The sequence below is a fragment of the Ascaphus truei genome, chromosome 1, assembly GCF_040206685.1.
Source record: "Ascaphus truei isolate aAscTru1 chromosome 1, aAscTru1.hap1, whole genome shotgun sequence".
Classification (NCBI taxonomy): domain Eukaryota; kingdom Metazoa; phylum Chordata; class Amphibia; order Anura; family Ascaphidae; genus Ascaphus; species Ascaphus truei.
Genome location: NC_134483.1, coordinates 34,539,809 through 34,558,893, shown reverse-complemented (window position 1 = coordinate 34,558,893; position 19,085 = coordinate 34,539,809). Strand labels below are relative to the sequence as shown.

Genomic DNA, 19,085 nt, shown 5'->3' with positions numbered 1-19,085 from the left:
GGGGGGGGGAAAAAAAAAAACATAGCTTGGCAATATTTTAAATAAATATTGCCAAGTCATTTATTTTTCCTTTTTGACTTTTTCTTAAATAGTCCCAGATGTAGTAACCATAAATAAAAAGAATACATATCCAGATCATAAGAAACATCTAGGGATATAGGTTGTCATGTAAGGGGTCAATAATTTGAGGGGATTTAGAATGGTAACAGAATTGTAGAATTTAATAAGTCACACCATTTGTCACAGTTACAGCAAAAATGATCAAATTACATTTTTAGTCTGTTAAAGTAACCAAGGTTGTTATATGAATTCAGGTTGCTCTGTATTGGTTACGTCAAACATTGGCCACGAATAAAAAAAAATACCTTTAGTAAACAGCCTTACTATTTTCCCCAAGGTAGAAAAGCACTGGATGATGTCGCAATAAATGATGTAATAAAGATGATGGGGGAGAAGTAAAGACTTTTTTTAAAAACAAATTTGTAATGCACAAGACTTGTACATTTTAGAACAAACCTTATGAATTTAATGTAAAATGCTGATTTTTAGATGCATCTAGTTTTGTAGTACTTTCTGAGGAAATGTCAGAGCAGAGTTATGGGTAACATGTTAATAAGCACAGCAGCTGCAAGGCGGTTGACAGCTTAAGTGGTTATGTCAGCGGTGGGCAACTCAGTCCTCACGGGCCACTAACAGGCCAGGTATTAGGAATATCCCTACTTCAGCACAGGTGGCTTAATCAGTGGCTCAGTGAACGACAGCACAGGTGGCACTTCAGCACAGGGGGCTCAATCAGTCAAAGACTGAGCCACTGATTGAGCCCCCTGTACTGAAGCAGGGATATTATTAAAACCTGACCTGTTGGTGGCCCTTGGGTTACATACTGTACCACGCTTTTTAGAAACAAATGAATGAATGGGTGCAAGAATCAGTGGTGAGCACAACGTTTAAGAGGTGGAAACCGCCAGGTGCATATTCATACGCTCACAGCTACCGTATTAAGCTGTAAAAATAGCATTGTTTATGAATTGTTCGCCAACTATTAAACCTCTGGAGGCTTTTACAATGGCATGTTGGAGATGCAATGTAACTAGGATGATAGAACTGAAGGTAATTAGTGAAAACAATGGTAAGAATAAAACGTCTACTGATTAAAGCAGCAATTACCTTCCCCCAAAAAACAGTGACATTTACATTTTTGCAGTACTTTCATGGAGAAATAAAAATGGCCCTGGGTCAACCAATCGGAAGCTGCAATGTAATGTTATGATATCATGGCTTTCTATTAGCTGCCCGAGTGATAAGAGGAATTACTGTAAGTGCAAATAACACCAGTTTAACAAAATCAGCAAAAAACAAATTAATATACTGTCCTTAAAAAGTGCAGCTCCCGAAACAGGACTCGGACCAAATCCAACCAGCAATCGGTGAAGAAAACAGGTGCGCAAATTTCATCAGGACATAGAAGAGAGGAAATGAAGACACCGAATAGTGCAATATTGTCAAATGCAACAATGTGATCAATGTTGAAGATTCCCACCTCCCACCCTGGGAGGAGTCGTGGATTACTGAGTGGGACTTTGTTGGGGACATTCAGAGTGGAGGACTGCATCGCTCAGCCCAGTGTATGCTGTGACGGCCGTGGAGCAGAAGCTGTTGCTGTGTGGAGTGCTACCTATCCATATGACCCAGGGTGGTCTGAATGCCTACCACAAAGACACTTATGTAAGTGTAAAACGTTGTGTTTTTTTTTATATTAAAAGCAATATTATACTATTTTGCTTTTTTCCTTTTGTATGTGGATTTCCCTTCTTATGAAATAACATCGGTGTTGATCCGGAGTATCTGTCTGGATAAATTCAAGTTGGTTACTTTCAACAACCACAACGCCTATATGTCACGTTGAACACGTGAGTGTAAAAATGTATAGAATCTTCAATATTGATCACATTGTTGCATTTGACAATATTGCACTATTAGCTGCCAGAGTGAGGCTGACTTCAGGGCCCATATCGTTTCTCCTGAACATGAATTCTTGAAAGGATTTTCGAAGTAAAATATCCTACTGGGGAGGTGAGCGTTAAGCGGTTAAACTCTGGAGACCGCCTGGTTCCAATACTGTTTTTCTCTTTGTTTGCGTTGACTGACCCTGTCAGACAAAGATGGCGTAAATCTCTTCGGTCAACAGAATGAAGTCAAATATGTGAAATTTGATTATCAAATTTCTTACACTGCACAATAGGGAAAGTTTGTATTATACATGGATGTGCAAATAATGACATTCACTGGAATGACCGATAGATGCACTAAATCTAAAAAATGAAAAATTAAATGAAAAAAAACCCACACATGCTTAACTTCCCTACGTCCATGTTATAATTTCTTAGCCGTTAAATGTACGTACAGAAAAGCCATACACGCACCAACACTTTCCTTCCTGACTTCCATTTTGGGTTGTAAGGCTGTTATTTGTATGTGCCCTATAACAGCACTTGGACTTCAGACCATAAACTATATATTTTTCTCATATACTGGTTTACCCTCCCTCAAATTCAGTAAGTTGCTGCTTTGAATGTACAAGGGTGTCACAAAAAGTGGAGCCACTGTGCGCAATCTGTAGCCAAGTGCTATGCTCCCTAGTAGAGATGTCCAATGACTTGTGTTTGGGACAGGGCCACTCTATATCGACTGCAACGCACAATCAGGTAAACATGTAGAATACTCACATCATCATACCACCTCCTCTGTGGAAATATATTGCTTAACTAGTGCCAGCACACACAGCATTTAAAGGGCTGCAGGAGTGGCTCAGTAAAGGCACTGACTCTGAGAACAATGACACGAGTACAGTATGAAGCAGGGGAGCCTGGTTCAAATCCTGGTGTCAGCTCCTTGGGCAAGTCACTTTATCTCCCTGTGCTTCTGGCAAAAACAGAGCTTGTAAGCGCATCTGGGCAAGGACTGTCTGTAAAAAAGCTTATGTACAATGCTACTTACCGCGCACTATATTGTAATTGAAATTCAAAAATGAGGTGCCTCATCGTTCCTTGCCCTGCATTATATTGACATCCTCATTCTCGGTGGCTGTCTCCTGCCTACATGCAGCATTATATCTAAATGTGCTCCATCCTCCATTCGTTTTAACTGAGCACTTGTGGCGTGCTTATTAGGTCTGGATCAAGGGAAAACAGCATAGAAATGTAGATCTACATCTCTAACACATGCACTGCATTGTCTTGTGTAATGTTGTTGTACAGCTCTGTGTACATGGTTGGCAATATATACATATCATATATCTATAAACCTAGATACCTACAACTATGCTTCTTTACGTTAATGCAAAGGGTTAACTGAATGCTCGCTTGTATTACTTAGTATTTTCTATGATTTTTTTTATCTCTAGTAAACCCCCCCCCCCCCAAAGAAAATCCCTTAACGTTTTACATCTATGGGTTCTTTTCTTTCTTTTTTTTATCTCTCAAAGAGAATATTTACTTTGGAGACGCTTGCTTATTATGTGTTTTGGAAAATTGCAAAATAAACATCCAAGGGGAAAAAAAAAAAAAAGTGATTACAGGAGGTAAAGGGGACAATCCAAGCAGAAGAGCGAGTGAAAGGAGAGCTGGGCGCTTTGGGAATGTGTCCAGTCAGGAAGCAGCCATGCCAGGGCTCAGAGCCTGGAGCCTCGGTCTAGTCATGCTGGTGCCACTGATGCACAGAGGTCGGTCACAAGACCTTGCTATCTTAACTCACCCTGTCATTTCTCTACAGTGCAGCTACACATGGCTTATAGTGCAGACAAGCCAAGTCTTTTCAGCGATACCAGCACGTCTATTCTTTTGAAGTGTAATAAACCTTAACCTTACATTGATTTTTAATCGCTGATCTTACACGATAAGCACAGTCCTGTTTTATAGGCTAAAAATGTCACACTAGCATGTGGGTTGTTGCTGGTCCTCGGCTGTTGAAGGGTTTTTATTAGCGCACCAAGCATTGCAGACACCCAGGCTTCATGCTTTCAGGTGTTTGCTTTTTTATATTCCTTATACCGTACATAGTTACTTCTCAGACCTATGGGGAATTGTTTAAGGTAGAAAACGGTTTCTCATGAATACTTTGTAGAGATTCATTGTTAGAAGTGATGCCTTTTAATTGACCATCAATAGTTTTTCATAGATGTAATAGTACAAGGCTTTTGAAACCTCACTGGTCTGTTCATCATGTGTATGTTCATGGATACTTTCTACTGGTGCTGCCTGAATGTCAACATTATATTTTCCTACAGTATATAATGGTTCTGTAGTGTTCAGTTCTGTATACTGTATACAGAAGTATAATGCGTGGTGCTAAGAACTGTATACAGCTATAATGATAATATTATGAAGATAATGAATCCTATATGAGGTCTGGGATATATTCTTGATTGTAGGGGGGTACTGGGTGTGGTATCCTAGTTGGTAAACCACCATAGATGGCACTCAAATTGTCCAGGAACCCAAAGGCTAATGATCACCCCAATGAATAGTACCCTAATCCTTTTGTGGAATAATGATATGACCGTGTAGCAAGCAAGAAAACTCACGAGTCTGCTGCATCGTCCACGTTGATCCCACCAGACCTCTGGGTGTGCCTCCGTCCTTGGAGATGGATGCAGATAAGAGAGAGAAATGGCAGAGCACAACCGGAATCATCCCAACAAGAAATTAGGAGGAAAGTGCGTTATCCATAAAAAATGTAATAGTCATGGAAGGAAAAAGGGCAAGGGCAACCCTACCAACATGTTTCGTGCTACACAGAGCACTTTATCAAGGCGTACACATCCCATCATCATTAACATATTTAAAGACTAAGAAATAATTGGCTTACCAATCCTGAACCATATCTGGGATCCTCCCTGCAATCTGGGCAATGAGATTCTGGTGTGGGGTCATCAGAGCGCGCACACACGCCCCTGCAGGCAGCCCCCGCCTCCCACACGCAATCCTGGGCCAGCAGGGATCGGAAAACGCCCCCAGCTAAAACGCGCTTGCGCAGGGCCAGCGAAGGGCTTCCTTACCATGGTGACCATGGAGCGTGTCTCGGGGCGGGGGAGCGCGTTGAATGCGCGCGCCCGTCGGCGCCATCCACCACGTCATCCTTGTGCGCACGCACCACCAAGGAGGAGAGGGAAAGAAAGAGGAAACCCCTAAGCCCCTCCCTGTTGCCGCGCGCCTGCCAGGACACACACAGGAGCCCCGGGTGAACGCGCTTGCGCAGTAGCAACCCGTGAACTCCCCGTGGTCCCCGCAGTGAGCGCGGCCCGAGGCAGCGGGGGGGGGGGGGGAGACACAGAAAAAGAAATAGAGGAAGAGGATGAGTGGGGGGAGGGGGGAGAGAGAAAAAGAGGGAAGAAGAAAGGAAAAAAACAAAACTAAAGAGCAAAAGGAAACGGAGAGAAAAAGAAAAGAAGGGAATGTGGGGGGTGGGGGAGGGAAAAGAAAGAAGAAAGCGACAAGGAAAAGAAAAATGGCAAAAAGAGAAGAAAAGAAAGAGAAGGATAGAATAGAAAAATGAGGGAAATAAGGGGGTGCATATGCACCAGCACAAGAAAATCATCCCTAGACCAATCAGGGACGGATCCCTTACAATATTTGTTAAGTAAATTAAAAATTATTTTAAAATAAACTTCATTATGAAAATACATAATGACAAACACACTTACGCAAAAGTAATTCCTTTCTTTGATACCTGAAGAAAATCATACAGTAATATCAAAGAAGGAATAGTCTGTATATAAAAACATAATTCTAAGTATGTATACTATAATGCCTAGAACCAAATACCTAGAAGAAGCTAGTTCGCAACACAATCACGTTAACATAAAGAATAATAAAAGAGATCAATATAAAATTTTAATAATTAAATGATCACAAGTATATCCAATTGCTTGAATGTGAGGAAAAACACACAAGTACCAATGTGACATGGCTGAAATAAAGATGGTAAATAATACATATATATATATATGTATAGTATCTTTTATTATGTGTTATTGATCTACTCAGTTATATGTCGAGTTTATTGACATATAACTGAGTAGATCAATAACACACATAATAAAAGATACTATACATGTATATATGTATTATTTACCATCTTTATTTCAGCCATGTCACATTGGTGAAACAGAGAAAAACACAGTACAAGTGCGCAACTATAATGAATAAAAAAAAGTGAATTGAATAAAGTGAAATAACCACTAAATACCCATGTGAGTATAAGTAACTAGGTTACCAATGAGGAGCGTCTGCTGCTGTGATAGGGTGGTCCAAGACCCTGAATCTAGACAAAACAAAACACAAAACAGCGCACAACGCTCATGGTGAAGTATGAATGAACAATTTATATTAAAAAGTAATTCAAGGTTCTGCGTACATCAGAAAAAGGTTAAACAGGCATGTAACTGTGACTAAGGCCTCGGCCGTGTTTAGCGCTTGCTGGCGGAAGCGTGCTGACGTGCGCTCCCGCTCAGCACTGAGCCCATACAGCCGCAATTAGAGCGGCTTTAGTAGGGGCTCACCGCGCAGGTCTTAGGGGAATTTAAAATTCCCCAGCTTGCCGACGCTACAGGCCGGTCACGTGAGTGTTTCGTCCAATGAGGGCGAACCAGCTCCGTGACGTCACTGGCCCACCCCGGCCAGTGACGCGCCCGCCCCCGGTCCGCCCCCTGACGGCCCGCTGACAGCGCGTGCGGTAAGCAACCGCAAGGCCAGGGAAAGTCCCCGCTTTCCCTGCGCCTCAGCACGCCAGTAGGGAGTCTGCCCGAGGCCTAAGACAGTTGTTACCGCTCGGGCATCAGGACACAGGAGAAGGCTGCAGCGGATCACCCGATCTCAGGAGTCTGCAGTCATATCGTGCTGTGCTCTCATCTGTTGGGCTTTTTGGAAGCGGAGGGTCCCTTTGTAGCTTCCACATAGACAAAGTGGATAAGTCCCGAACTCCGTTGAGGAGTAGCTGGTAGAGGGACAGTCTCACCAATCAGTGTTAGCTCTGCCACTCACACCAGCACACTGAACGCTGATACACACCGACGAACAAAGATGAAGTCACCGGAGGGGCGTCAACCAGGAAGGTGCCGAAATCGAGCTCTTCACTTGGCCAGAAAAGTGGTAATATACTAGGGTAATAGATCAATAAAAGTATAATTCCAACGCGTTTCGTAGCAACTATAAAGGCCACTTCATTCCCTGACTTCATTCCCCTCCCTCTCTCCCCCTAATTTCTGCCCCCTCCATTTTCTCCGCCCCATCTCTTTCAACAACCCTTAGGCTGGGGCCATGGTGCCGCAGACCTTGCGGAGGTGTCCACATGCTGAGTGATCAGATTGCCTTAAGGCAGTGATCGCGTCCATGCGGCGGGAGGGTTTGTGCAAGAAATCAGTTGAAACTGATTTCTTGGCGTAACAGGCCGGTCCCGTGAGCGGTTCCCCCATTGAGGCCGAACCAGCTCTGTGACGCCCCTAGTAACGCCACCCACGGCCCGTCCACCATGGCCAGGGAAAGCACCCGCTTCACGCGTGGGCGAAGGCACCATGGCTCCAGCCCTTATCCCCCCAACAAAGTCCCTACCTGTGGAGCGGGGGTTGCCATCCTGGCAGCGAGCACCGAAAGTTGTGACGGACCTCTTGGTCAGACCGCAGGGGCGGGCTCCGTCCATCCTCTGCTGCCACATCCTCTACTGCCGACATAGCCGTGTGCGCTATCACCCTCCTGCTTCCGCATCCACTCTACTCTGACCGCCCACTTGCACCCTTAACCGTCTGCGCCCGGGACAGCTGCTCCGCTCGCTCTCCTGTTTTCCCACTTCCACCTCTGTGTGTTTACATTGCCTGAAACTTACAAGTGAGTCTCAGTGTGACAAATTGCACTTGGCTGTCTAAGCAACTACTAGTAAATTAGCAGGTGCAGAGAGTCCAAAGGCCACATCAAGGCCCTTTCGACCCGTGGGCCACCAGTTAAAGAGCCCCGCTATATGATTTGCGATTTATTATTTACAAAATGGTCAACATCTTTTCTTTCATGCAAAGCAAATGCCAAGTTTATATGCAGTTCCTGACAAAAGTTAAATCCGCTCAAATATTGCCACTTCCTTCGAGTGAAAGGTTTTTGGGGAGCATGATAGACACACAGGTGGATGCGCTAAATCTAGTACACTTGTACACTACCCATAATTAGTCCCAAACATTTTACATAGTACAACTAAAGAGTGCCTTTCAAATGCCTTGTTTTGTGTTATTTATTGTTCAGTGCTGTCTTGGACCGCGAGGTGGAGTAGGGTGGTGGCAGAGGAGCGCAGCGAGAGACATAAACAGAGGACCACCAGAGCGGTGAGCAGGACAGCAGAGTTGTTGGACGGCGGGAGAGAAGCAGGGTGGCATTCAGAGCGAGGAGGAGGATAGCTGGGGAAGAGCGCGCTTTAGCAGCGGCAGACACAGGAAGTCAGTGAAGACTTCCTGGTTGGACTACTGGGGCGCGTTCCTCCCCAGCCGCCATCGTCCCGCTCTGAATCCCGCCTTGCTTCTCTCCCGCCGTGCCATCCAACTCCTGCCACCCTGCTCCGCTCACCGATCTGGGGGTCGTCCGTCCTCTTCTCGCACCGCTGTCGTCCTCTGCCACCACTGTACTCGGCTGCTCCTCTCCCACGGTCCTCTCCCGCTGCCCCCAGTGACATGGCCGTCCCTAGGCAGTGCCTTACTTACTTATTGCCTAGGGACAGGCATGCTGATGAGTTCAGGAGGCAAGCTTTTCTTACAGATTTGCTATATAAAGGGAAAAACAGAGGGGTGTAGAGATGGAAAAGCAAAATAATTCTGTATTTAATTAAATCAGTGTTCATTTTTCATATGCTTAAAACTGAAATAATGTACGTGGATTTATTTTGCCTTTGCCGCACACTTGTGATGATTAAAGTAGAGTGAGGAGGAAAATAAATAGCTAATTATAATATAAGCAAGTCCTGATAACTTGGAAACCGGATATGTTGAGGTGGGGGGGGGGGGGGGGGGGGGGGCTTGAGAACTGGAGTTGAGCAAACCTGCATTAGAATGTACTTTATAATGGTTCCCATGCACTCAGCAGTGGGGAGTATCCCACGTCTCACACACATTTCCAAATACAATGAAGCCGTGACACGGTTCTGATTTCCCATTTTGGAAAACATGGAAACTGCATGGATTGCAACTCATCGTTCTAAAGCAAGAGGAACATTCTCTTTTTCCTACCGCAAATGAACGGTTTCCCAATATTTTGCTTTACTTTGGCATCTGTACCAATGTCTCTTTGGAACTTATAGCATTTTGTTTCTCTGTACATTCAAACAGAAACTATATTCATTACAAAAGCAGTGCCTAAATAATGTCTTTGATCTGCCTCACGCATGGCGACAATTGGGTAATTGGCAGATCTACGTATGTACCTATAGCACTACTGCTTGCATTTGTCATTAAGCCGCAATTTCATACCACAACCCTACTCTGATAAAGCACATTGGTCATTTTCACAATTGTATGCCCACTTCCAAATAATAATTTGATGTGTAATACAAACATTTGTGATAGTTTTACAACCAGACCAATCTCTTCAGCTGGTTTTTCTTTCGAGTGGAGAAGGAAAAGAAAAAAAACCCCCACTAGATGTTGTTGTACTAGGTTGCATTTGTACGTGATTTCTTTCCAAAACCAAACATTGAAATTCTCAGACTTAATCTAAACTTCCAGCTCCGTCCATTTACAGTTTGAGTTATGAGTCTAAAAACTGGATTAATTTAAAGAATAAAAATAAATGGCGGGTCAATGTATTATTAAGTATGCTGACATTAAAGGTTTGCTCACAAACCCCAAATGATCTAGTCTGGACAAAAGATTCATCCCCTTTTTTTGCACCAATATAAGCCAATTGCAGCAACGTGTTGTCGTTGCCAAATCTGGGTCATTTTTGCTTTTAAAAATGAATCTGTTTGCTATGAGTATTTTGTATACCTTTATTACTAAAGGTTTTTTTTTTTAAAGTATATTAATAAAATACTGCAAAACATAAGTAGCAACAGCAGTGATATACACATACTTTAATTTAATTTCTGTGACGAGGGAATATCTAAAACCCAAAAGTTCAGGAAGTGTTCCGGGACAGATTTAAATTCTTTTTGTCACCCAAAACATTGAAGACCTAGGTACAGGTGTAAGCTGTTGTGAGCTCTTGTGCACACTATTTATGAACACATTGCCTATCAACTATATCTATCCATAGCTAGGCTTGCTGAATCCCTTTATTTAGGGACCCCTCATAACCATAGTCTTCCCACACTGTAGGCTATCCAACTACTATTAGTGAGTTTTCACTCTATTGTTACCCATTTTGTATTGCATATTGCCATATACTTTTGCATGGTTAGTCCACCGTCACCTGTATCCATCTTACAGGCTTTTTAACCTCGTCATTGCTGAACTAAGGGGTTGACTATTTTGTCTTTGATTGTTCATCTCTGCTAATTAGCAATTAGGTGGGAATTCCACCTCCCCCCCTGGATCTCAGTTGTAGTATTGTATATTTTTGTCTGTTTTTTGTGTTGTGTTACCACAGTCAGTTGTCCATTTATTTCAACGATTTTGACACTTATTTTAACAAAATATAATTAAAGTATTTTAATTTTAAATTTATCACCATTTCATCTTTGCATACAACGAGTGCTGCCCACAGGGTGTCTTTTGTTTTTTAGTTACAGTAGAAGTAGAAACATTATTTGCGCTATGAACAGGAAAAGCAATTGTTCTATTTTATATTTTGTATTACTAAAACAAAGCCCATTAACTCTACAAAATTTCCATAAATGTATATGTTTCAATCAATAAGTCAGTAGGCAAAATAAAAGGTCTTGTTCCAGTCTAGACCAAAGATCCATGGCAAATTCGGAATATTTGGACCTCTAGAAAATGGGTTGAAGGGCAGAAACACTTCAATCTGCTTCCAGCTTGGTCATTTTGATATAGAGAGTCCATTTATTAACCGCTTTCTTGGTCCTAACATCTAGATCAAAACACTTCATCCATTCTGCAGTTGTGAGAGTGATCTGTCTTGTCCAATGGACATATAGTGTGTTGAGTAGAATTCATTCCGTTTTCTAGCTCTTGGCTGCAATTAAGATCAGATCGATAATCTGTCAAATCAGGAAAACTCCTTCCACAGTGACAAATTACTAAAATAATTGCTTTGATCAGATGTAAGTGGAATTTCGTTTGTGTGCGCACGCTGTCAGGTTTTATACCTAGAACGTCACAAACCAAAAAATTCAAAGGGTACAATAGCTATGGCTGGCACAATTTTTGGGTTTTTACTCATCAAAGTGTAAGTGCTTTTTATACGTTTTTTTAAACTTTTAATGTCTCCTTAGTAACCCGTTGGTGTTTTCAAGATTGGTAAAGTAGCTCTTTTGTAATCAGACTCTTTGTAAGTTGTTGTATATACGTACAAATTATTTATCCAGACTTTTCCTTTTGTTTTTGTACCTACTGTAACTATGCTGCCATAAGGGAATGGACGAACAATACCAGATAAGAGTACAATTACATAGGACCCGAAACATAGGATAGATATTCATTATTACACAGGAAGCAAATCATTTTTTTTTTTTTCTAAGGTTGATTGAATCTTTCTTAAAAGCTTTTAGCAAATAGTTTTCATCCAAAAGGGCCATTTGAAGGCTTACCCTACAGCCAGTCACCCCGCGCTCAGAGAATCTCCGGTGCAGAGGCGTATTCGAATAAAAATGCGTCTGGGATGATCTCCAATTTCCTACAAATTATATTATTAGTTGTTAAAAAGTAAATGGCATTTACATTTTTTTTTTACTGTGTTTCAGCTGACGTTTTACAAAAATAGTCTCCAGGGAAATGTATGAATGCTTGCGTCTTGTCCCAGATGTAATAACTTGAATATGGATTTTGCAGACTTTGGTCCTACTCGCTCCGTAACATTAGTGTCAAGTTCTTCTATAATTGTTCACTTTGCACGTTGAGCGCTTTCTTTGTTTCACGGACACTCATACTTGTGTTGGAACTCCTTTCTGCCGTTAGAAATATTGTATTCCTGCCAGAAAGAAGTAAATATTGTTATGTTATTTTAGCAATCTGAAACATTGGCAGGTTCTGAGCTCTTGGACTTTGGTCAAGTCAAGAATGATCTTCTTTTTTTTTAAAATACATAAAGAGCTTGGTTTAATTCACGTAAACAAGATCTCATGTTTCACTGTGAATTGGCAAAGTTGTGAAGTTAAAAACTGGAAGTGTTTGAATGAGGGAGCTGATGAAGAATGCAGTTTTGAGACTCCGTATGTAACCCCTGAATCTCTCTGAGGTTTATACTGTATGCAGGTATCCACACATGCTATTGTCATCTCTTAAGTACCTTTTTAATTTATGCAATATTGTGCAGTGTTTTCTTGACATGTGCTAGTAAAGGGTATAGAGCTACTGTTCATAGTTTTAATCCTTGTTCTTTCTGTTATCCTTCCCAAACCCCTACTTGCTCTCTGCTGTGGACCGGTCTACCAGCAGAGACTGTGGCGTATAATACAATAAAGAAATGTGAACATGCGTGGGGATGGACACACAAGGGTGTGCTAAATATGGAAAGCAAACAGGATCCCGATGGGTTCTGAGGCTTTACAGCAACTTATGAGGCTGGTCAAACTAAGTGGGCCACTTTGTCACTTCGAGTCTGAACGTTCCTGCTTGTTTCGAGGGTTTTTTTTGTGTGCAAATAGTAAAATGCGCCTGTACAGTTAAATCCAGATATATTTAAGCTCTCCAGGGGCATCCACAACTCTAACATGCCAAATACTTGAACACGCCATCTACTGATGTCATTATAGGGTAGAGTTCACATGGGAAACTGCACTGAATCTGATGGGCAACCTGTATTCTGCATGACTTCATCTGAGAAATAATCTCTCGTGTGTGTTGTATTTCTGATTTTAGGGTGGAACTTGTTTTGCTTTGGGATAGGATTGTCTGACACCACTTTCTCATTCTATAATTGAGGATCTGTTACCCTTTGATTGTTGCTGCTGAAGCGCTGCCATTTTGCCAGACAACAAGCATACAACTAATGTGGGCCGCATTAAACATGGCTGCCTCCATAATGATCAACTCTTTTCCAGTTGCAGTGCACTTTTAATTTCATGGTGTCACTTATTCTCACATAGCTCTGGCAGGCTATGCAGCACATAGTACTACTTATATTAATTCCCTTTTCTAAAGAGTTTGCAGTCCTATTTTGGTACCAACATATTTTCCTGTATGTCAATGTTAATGCGGGTGCTCTATTGGTAGGTAATGTGAATACCTTGTGGAACCTTCCACTTTCTAGTGCAGGATTACAGAGAGGCAGCACAGATTTCAATGGGGTACACACTACAGTATACAGTATCGTGTGCTTTATATTATGAAAGACCGCATTGCCTAGTGACATAGCTCCAATACAAGGGTATGTGTTGCTGACATATTTGGAAACACTTTGAGTTGGCTGTTACCTACAAATAAGGCACAATTGGCACCTAAAGTGGCCTCCCACAAACGTTTACCTTGTGCTATTAAAAGGAAAAAAATGGGTCATTTAGCAGAGAAAGGAAGGCAGTTGGGAGGGGTGTCATCCAAGAAGAGATGGTGAGAACAGCCATGAGCTCTTGAGGGTTAGTCGGGAGCCTGCAATCTGGGCATAGGATGGTGGGCTTCCTCCAATCACAAACCGCGCAGAAGATTGACCAGACATTCAATGAAACCCATCCTGAGAGTATCAACCCCCCACCCCCCAGAAATAGACATGCCCATTCAGCGTTAAATGCACAACTCGTCTCTGACTGCTCTCAGTGAAATTAAGAATAATAATACTGAATTTAACATTCGTTGGGCAACTTCAGCACCTGGCAAACCTTGTCATATCAGAAGATGTTTACATTCCATTATTTTACACCTGTTCCTTGGCAGGTATACTGTCTGAACTAACATTTCATTGTTATATTAAAAATAAGTTGTAGGTGGGTAAAGCTGTCCAAACGGTGAAAATGAAATGTTCCTACATTAATCCTTAAACACATTATACACATTTGTCTTGATATTTGCATTGCATGTTTTAGCACAATTGCAACACCCTCAGTCTCCAATTCATTTGTGTGCAAAAACATACCAAAATGATATATTAATTGATCAGTTTGAATCCCTTGAAGAATATGGGTACACTGATACTGAATATAAATGAATAATGCTCAATACTTGACAGGCACAGAAATGAGTGAACCCTTAGCAGGCATCACTGAGCGTTTCTCCTCAGTATAAATATGAAGTGTTCAGTAAGAATATAACAATTGTTATTTGAATGAAATAATTCTGAATTTAATGAGGACACATTATCTGAATTATGTTTATTTATTTTAAATAAAATCACATGTGAACCCCTTTCTATTTTTTATTTTTGTGCACGGGGAGAAATAGTTTTGCCCAAAATCAGATTGATCTGGCAATAGGTGTAGGTATAGGTCAATAGTGTTCCCCGGCATATACATAGTTACATAAGTGAACAGGGTATACATTATATACAAGACATTGCATGCACAGTTAGAGATAATGTATATTATAGGCGTATGTAACAGTTAAAGACCAGATTAGAATGTGAGACAGCTTTAGTTTAGAAAGAACTTAGACTGGTGGCGGCTATGAGAGTCTCCGTTCCAGTTTTGGGGAGCACGGTAGGAGGAGGAGCGGCCGGATTACTTTGACCTTTTGTCTTTTTCTCAAAAGACCATTGACACCTTGGAAACTATAATGTTCACTTTGACACCTTGGAAACTATAATGTTTACTACCAAAAAGTTAAAATATGTATTTCAAATGGTTTAATTATTTATTGAATGCCTGTAATAGAAACTGTTGGAATAATGCAATGAAGTATTAACCTTTTACCTTGTCTTCCAGGTGGTCTTTGGACAGTTTTGACATTGGGAGGGGTAGGCAGCAAACCATCACCCCAACAGGAGCAGTCTTCTCCTCTGGCCAACCAGAGTCTTCTTTTGCTGCTGGTTCTTGCAAATTTAACAGATGCACCGGATTGTCCAAATCCTTACAGGCAATCGATCACATCCTTTAGGAATACACAGGGTATGTCATGTGTCCCTTTGAAATAGATTTTGACATGTTGCCTGGGCTGGGTTTTTTTTTGCTAGCAAATGGGTCACTCATGAAGTTGAAAAAAAAAAGGTTTCTTTATTGCAGGGGTGCACAAACTGGGGGGCGTGCCAGGGGGACCGGGAGATTTTTCTGGGTGGGGCGCAGCGATTGCAGAGGCCCCGCGCTTTGCCCCAAGGCATTTAAATTAAATGCCGGGGGATCGCGTGAGGCACCTGCAACTCTCAACTTATCGTGATTCAGACGCCTGTATGGCACATCGCCATGGCAACGCGGCATCAAATGTGACGTCACACGTGTTAAATGACGCCGCGGATCACATGACATCATATGACCCCCCGCAGCGTCAATTGACACGGCTCCAAGACAGGTGGGGAAGGCGCGTGAGCACCGGGGCTGGCAAGACAGGGGGGGGGGGGGCGCAGCAGCAAAAGTTTGCGCTCCCCCGATTTATTCGATATACAGATTTATTCTAGGCGTCTCGGTCCCAGCTGGGATTTACACCCTCTCTACCCTACTTTACGACCCATCTTAAAGCACACCTCATTAATGAAGCATATGGGTAACTCCGTGGCTGGTGCTATACACCTCATAAATCAACCTTGGCCCCTTGCAGATGCACTTATCAGAACACCGTCCTTCTGTCTCTGTACGTTCCTTCTACTTCCCAATTAGATTGCAAGCTCTTCAGGGCAGGGACTCCTTTTCCTAATGGGTTGTGTCTAAAGAGCTTATTAACATTGTGTTGTTTTATGTCACTTGTATTGCTGCTACGAAGCGCTATGTACATAGATGGCCATACATACTTCAACTTAATGAGTCCCGATACCTTCCTACCATTGAATTCATTCAAACATGGGATCTATTGATGTGGCACGATTACAGTTTCTCTGTGCGGCACTTGATTCGGGCAGACTGTGGCGCTAGGGGGGTCGTGATCACAGCCAAGCACGCTCATGTCCCAGCGCAGAGGGAATTTGCCAGAAGGATTAATGCAGCGTGGGTCCCTGCTTCCTAATGGGACTTGTGCAGCGTTAATTATACCGGAACCGCACCAGTCTGTAAGAGCTGCGCAGAGAGCAGTCCCTGTCTCTGTCTCCCCGCACAGCTCTTATAGCAGATCTCACTATTTGTATTATTAGTTTTAGTACATAGGATTGAAGCAGGTGGTCTCTGGAGCTGAACTGCATTCATTTCAGGTCTGAGGACCCTCTGCTTCCTGAGTTATAGGCTTCTGTATGGGGTGCTAGTATCTGGCGCTGTTTAAATGTCCCGGTCACGTGGGCTGTGAAGCGGGTGATTCAAACTTGCAGGAGACACTGCACCCTCTACAGAGGCCTGTAACTCAGGAAGCAGAGGGTCCCCGGACCTGAAATGAATGTAGTTCAGCTCTGGAGATCCCCTGCTTCAATCCTATGGACTTAAAATAATATAAATAGAGAGATCTGCGGTGAGAGCTGCTCTGGGAGACACAGAGAGGCACTGCTTCTCTCTGATCTCTCTGTGCAGCTCTTATACTGGTGGCGGTCCCTGCTTCTGAATGGGATTCCCGCTACGTTAATCCCTTCAGGGCAGCCAGCATTATTAGGCTTTTGGGTGCAGGGGAGCTGCTATCGGGCCACGGTCAGGCTCTGGTCATCAGCAGTTTCCTTGCGCCCAAACGGAACTTAAATAGCACTTCATCTGTACCACAGGATCAGACCCCTGACAGCATATGGTGAACCTCAATTCTTTTGTTCCAGTACAGCGAGTACTATAAGGAGTAAAGCTCAAAAACGTGGTCATTCAACTGCATTTACGGTGTCAAATGTGTGCCATTGACTTGTATGTCCTGTGCAACCTCTTAGTCCCAGGAGACACAGTATTTATTAATGGTAAACATAATGTGCTTTAAAGACCACTGGTGATCTTTTCTCGAAGCTGTGACTTGGAAATGGGATACAATAGCATACACAATCCATGTGTAAGTGTAATAATGGCTCTATAACAGGGATCCCCCCTCAAAGGTACCAATATTTTGATTTCACATTCTTCTGGTTAATCACCATACCTGCAAAACGGATTTAATGGTTTTGGTGGAGCTGTAAAAAAAAATATATATATATATATATTTTTTTTTTTTTAAATAACACTACTATATACTGTAATACTCCCCCAAATCATAATCAGAGGGATGTTCATTCTGTAAGTGTTTTTTTTCTTCAGTAGAATTATTTCTCAACTCCCACTGACACTTCTAAACGCACAAAATTCTCAGACATCATTATTTAGAAGGATAAAGATTACTGTAGGGTGTAGCCAAGATGTCAGCCACCATGGTCGCATGTCCCAGGGCATACTTGAAAACGAGAGGTAACTCTCAATGTATTACTTCCTGGTAAAATATTTTATAAATAAATGGTACCATGAGGTACCTCATCCAGCCTATTCACTCCACACACTTGTCTATTTTTAGTGTTTAAGGCAGGCTGTTTCTTTAACACACAAAGGAACACGATTTCAAAAGTCTTAGGCTCATATTCAGTATTCCATGAGGCCGTCTTCCCAGTGCTAGAGAGGAGTTAAACTCCATGCAAAGGATTAAGATGAGCATCTTCTCCAGCAAAGGATGGACTGCTTTACAGCGTGTTGTATGGGGGGCAGGGCAAGTATCTGGTAAAGTATTTCCACATACCTTCGTTCCATGGGAAAAGCGTAGCATTTAGACATACAGTAAAGTATATAATACGTTGGTTTCCGAGAAACAAAGTGTTTTCTACGGATATGATTAATAGAATAATAATCTGCATAAATGTTCCAACTTAGAACTGGGAAAATCCAGTCATTATTTTGTTTTGCTCACATCTGTTTTCATTGGTGCTAATTATTTCAATTTTCCATTCTTTAATTCAAGTTGAAATGCTCCATTTCAAGTGGTGGTTCACTAAATGAAAAAAAATACTTTTCCGGAAAGTTGGTTAAAGGCTAGAGAGTATCAGCCTGAGACTTTCAGTTACAGCACAGTGATGTAAAACAACTACATGGAATATTGTAGGTGCCTTATAATAGCCCGGATCAAAAGAGCTTGTACTCTACTGCAGGGATTCTCAACTCCAGTCCTCAAGACCCCCCCAACAGGTCAGGTTTTTAGGATATCCCTGCTTCAGCACAGGTTGCTCAATCAGAGGCTCAGTTGTAGACTGCATCACCCGTGCAGAATCTGGGATATCCTGAAAGCCTGACCTTTTGGGGGATGTTTAGGACTGGAGTTGAGAACCCCTGCTATACTGTACTTTTGCAAGAAAATGCAGAGACTGGCATGGCCACAATGACACCATAGTTCTCATAAAGGTGGCTCTATATTCTGTGTAATATACAACTCGGATATGATATTTGGGTTTTTGGTACTAAACATGTTTGACAGAAATGCTTATGTGTCTTGGTCTTGTATTTCAGATAGCTCTGCCCTGCCCACCCCAAATCCCCACACATTCCAGATAAATTTCAACAGTCTGTATACTGCTCTGTGTGAACATCAAAAGTCTGATCAGGCGACTCTGCTCTTATACACATTACTGCATCAGAATAGCAATGTGAGAACATATGTGTTGGCTCGGACTGATATTGAAAACCTTGTAAGTATCTCAACTGTTTCTCCTCTTAGTTGTGTGAACTAATTCACTGAATTATTTAACAGTGCACACTTGTCCTTACAAATGAATGAATTCATGTGAATTTCCAGCTGTTGTGCATGTAGGTGGACCTGCTCTGAAAACAAATCTTAAGTAGGTTGTTTTTCTAAAGCCATCAATATGCATTTTTAGAGCTAGGATAGCTCCTTTGGGAGACTGTTAAACCTAAGCTTTACCAGTCCAGGTTTCAACGTCTACAAAGTG

General features: G+C 42.2%; 1 protein-coding gene across 2 annotated transcripts in view; it reads left to right on the top strand.

The window, feature by feature from the left end:
- The window catches only part of DYM (dymeclin), a 516,199-nt gene that overhangs the window by 188,822 nt on the left and 308,292 nt on the right, over nt 1-19,085 (top strand). For both annotated transcript variants that reach the window (XM_075586074.1, XM_075586063.1), the window contains exons 9-10: nt 15,001-15,183; nt 18,646-18,824. In XM_075586074.1, coding sequence (XP_075442189.1) covers nt 15,001-15,183; nt 18,646-18,824 — 362 coding nt within the window. The remainder of the gene's footprint in view (nt 1-15,000; nt 15,184-18,645; nt 18,825-19,085) is intronic.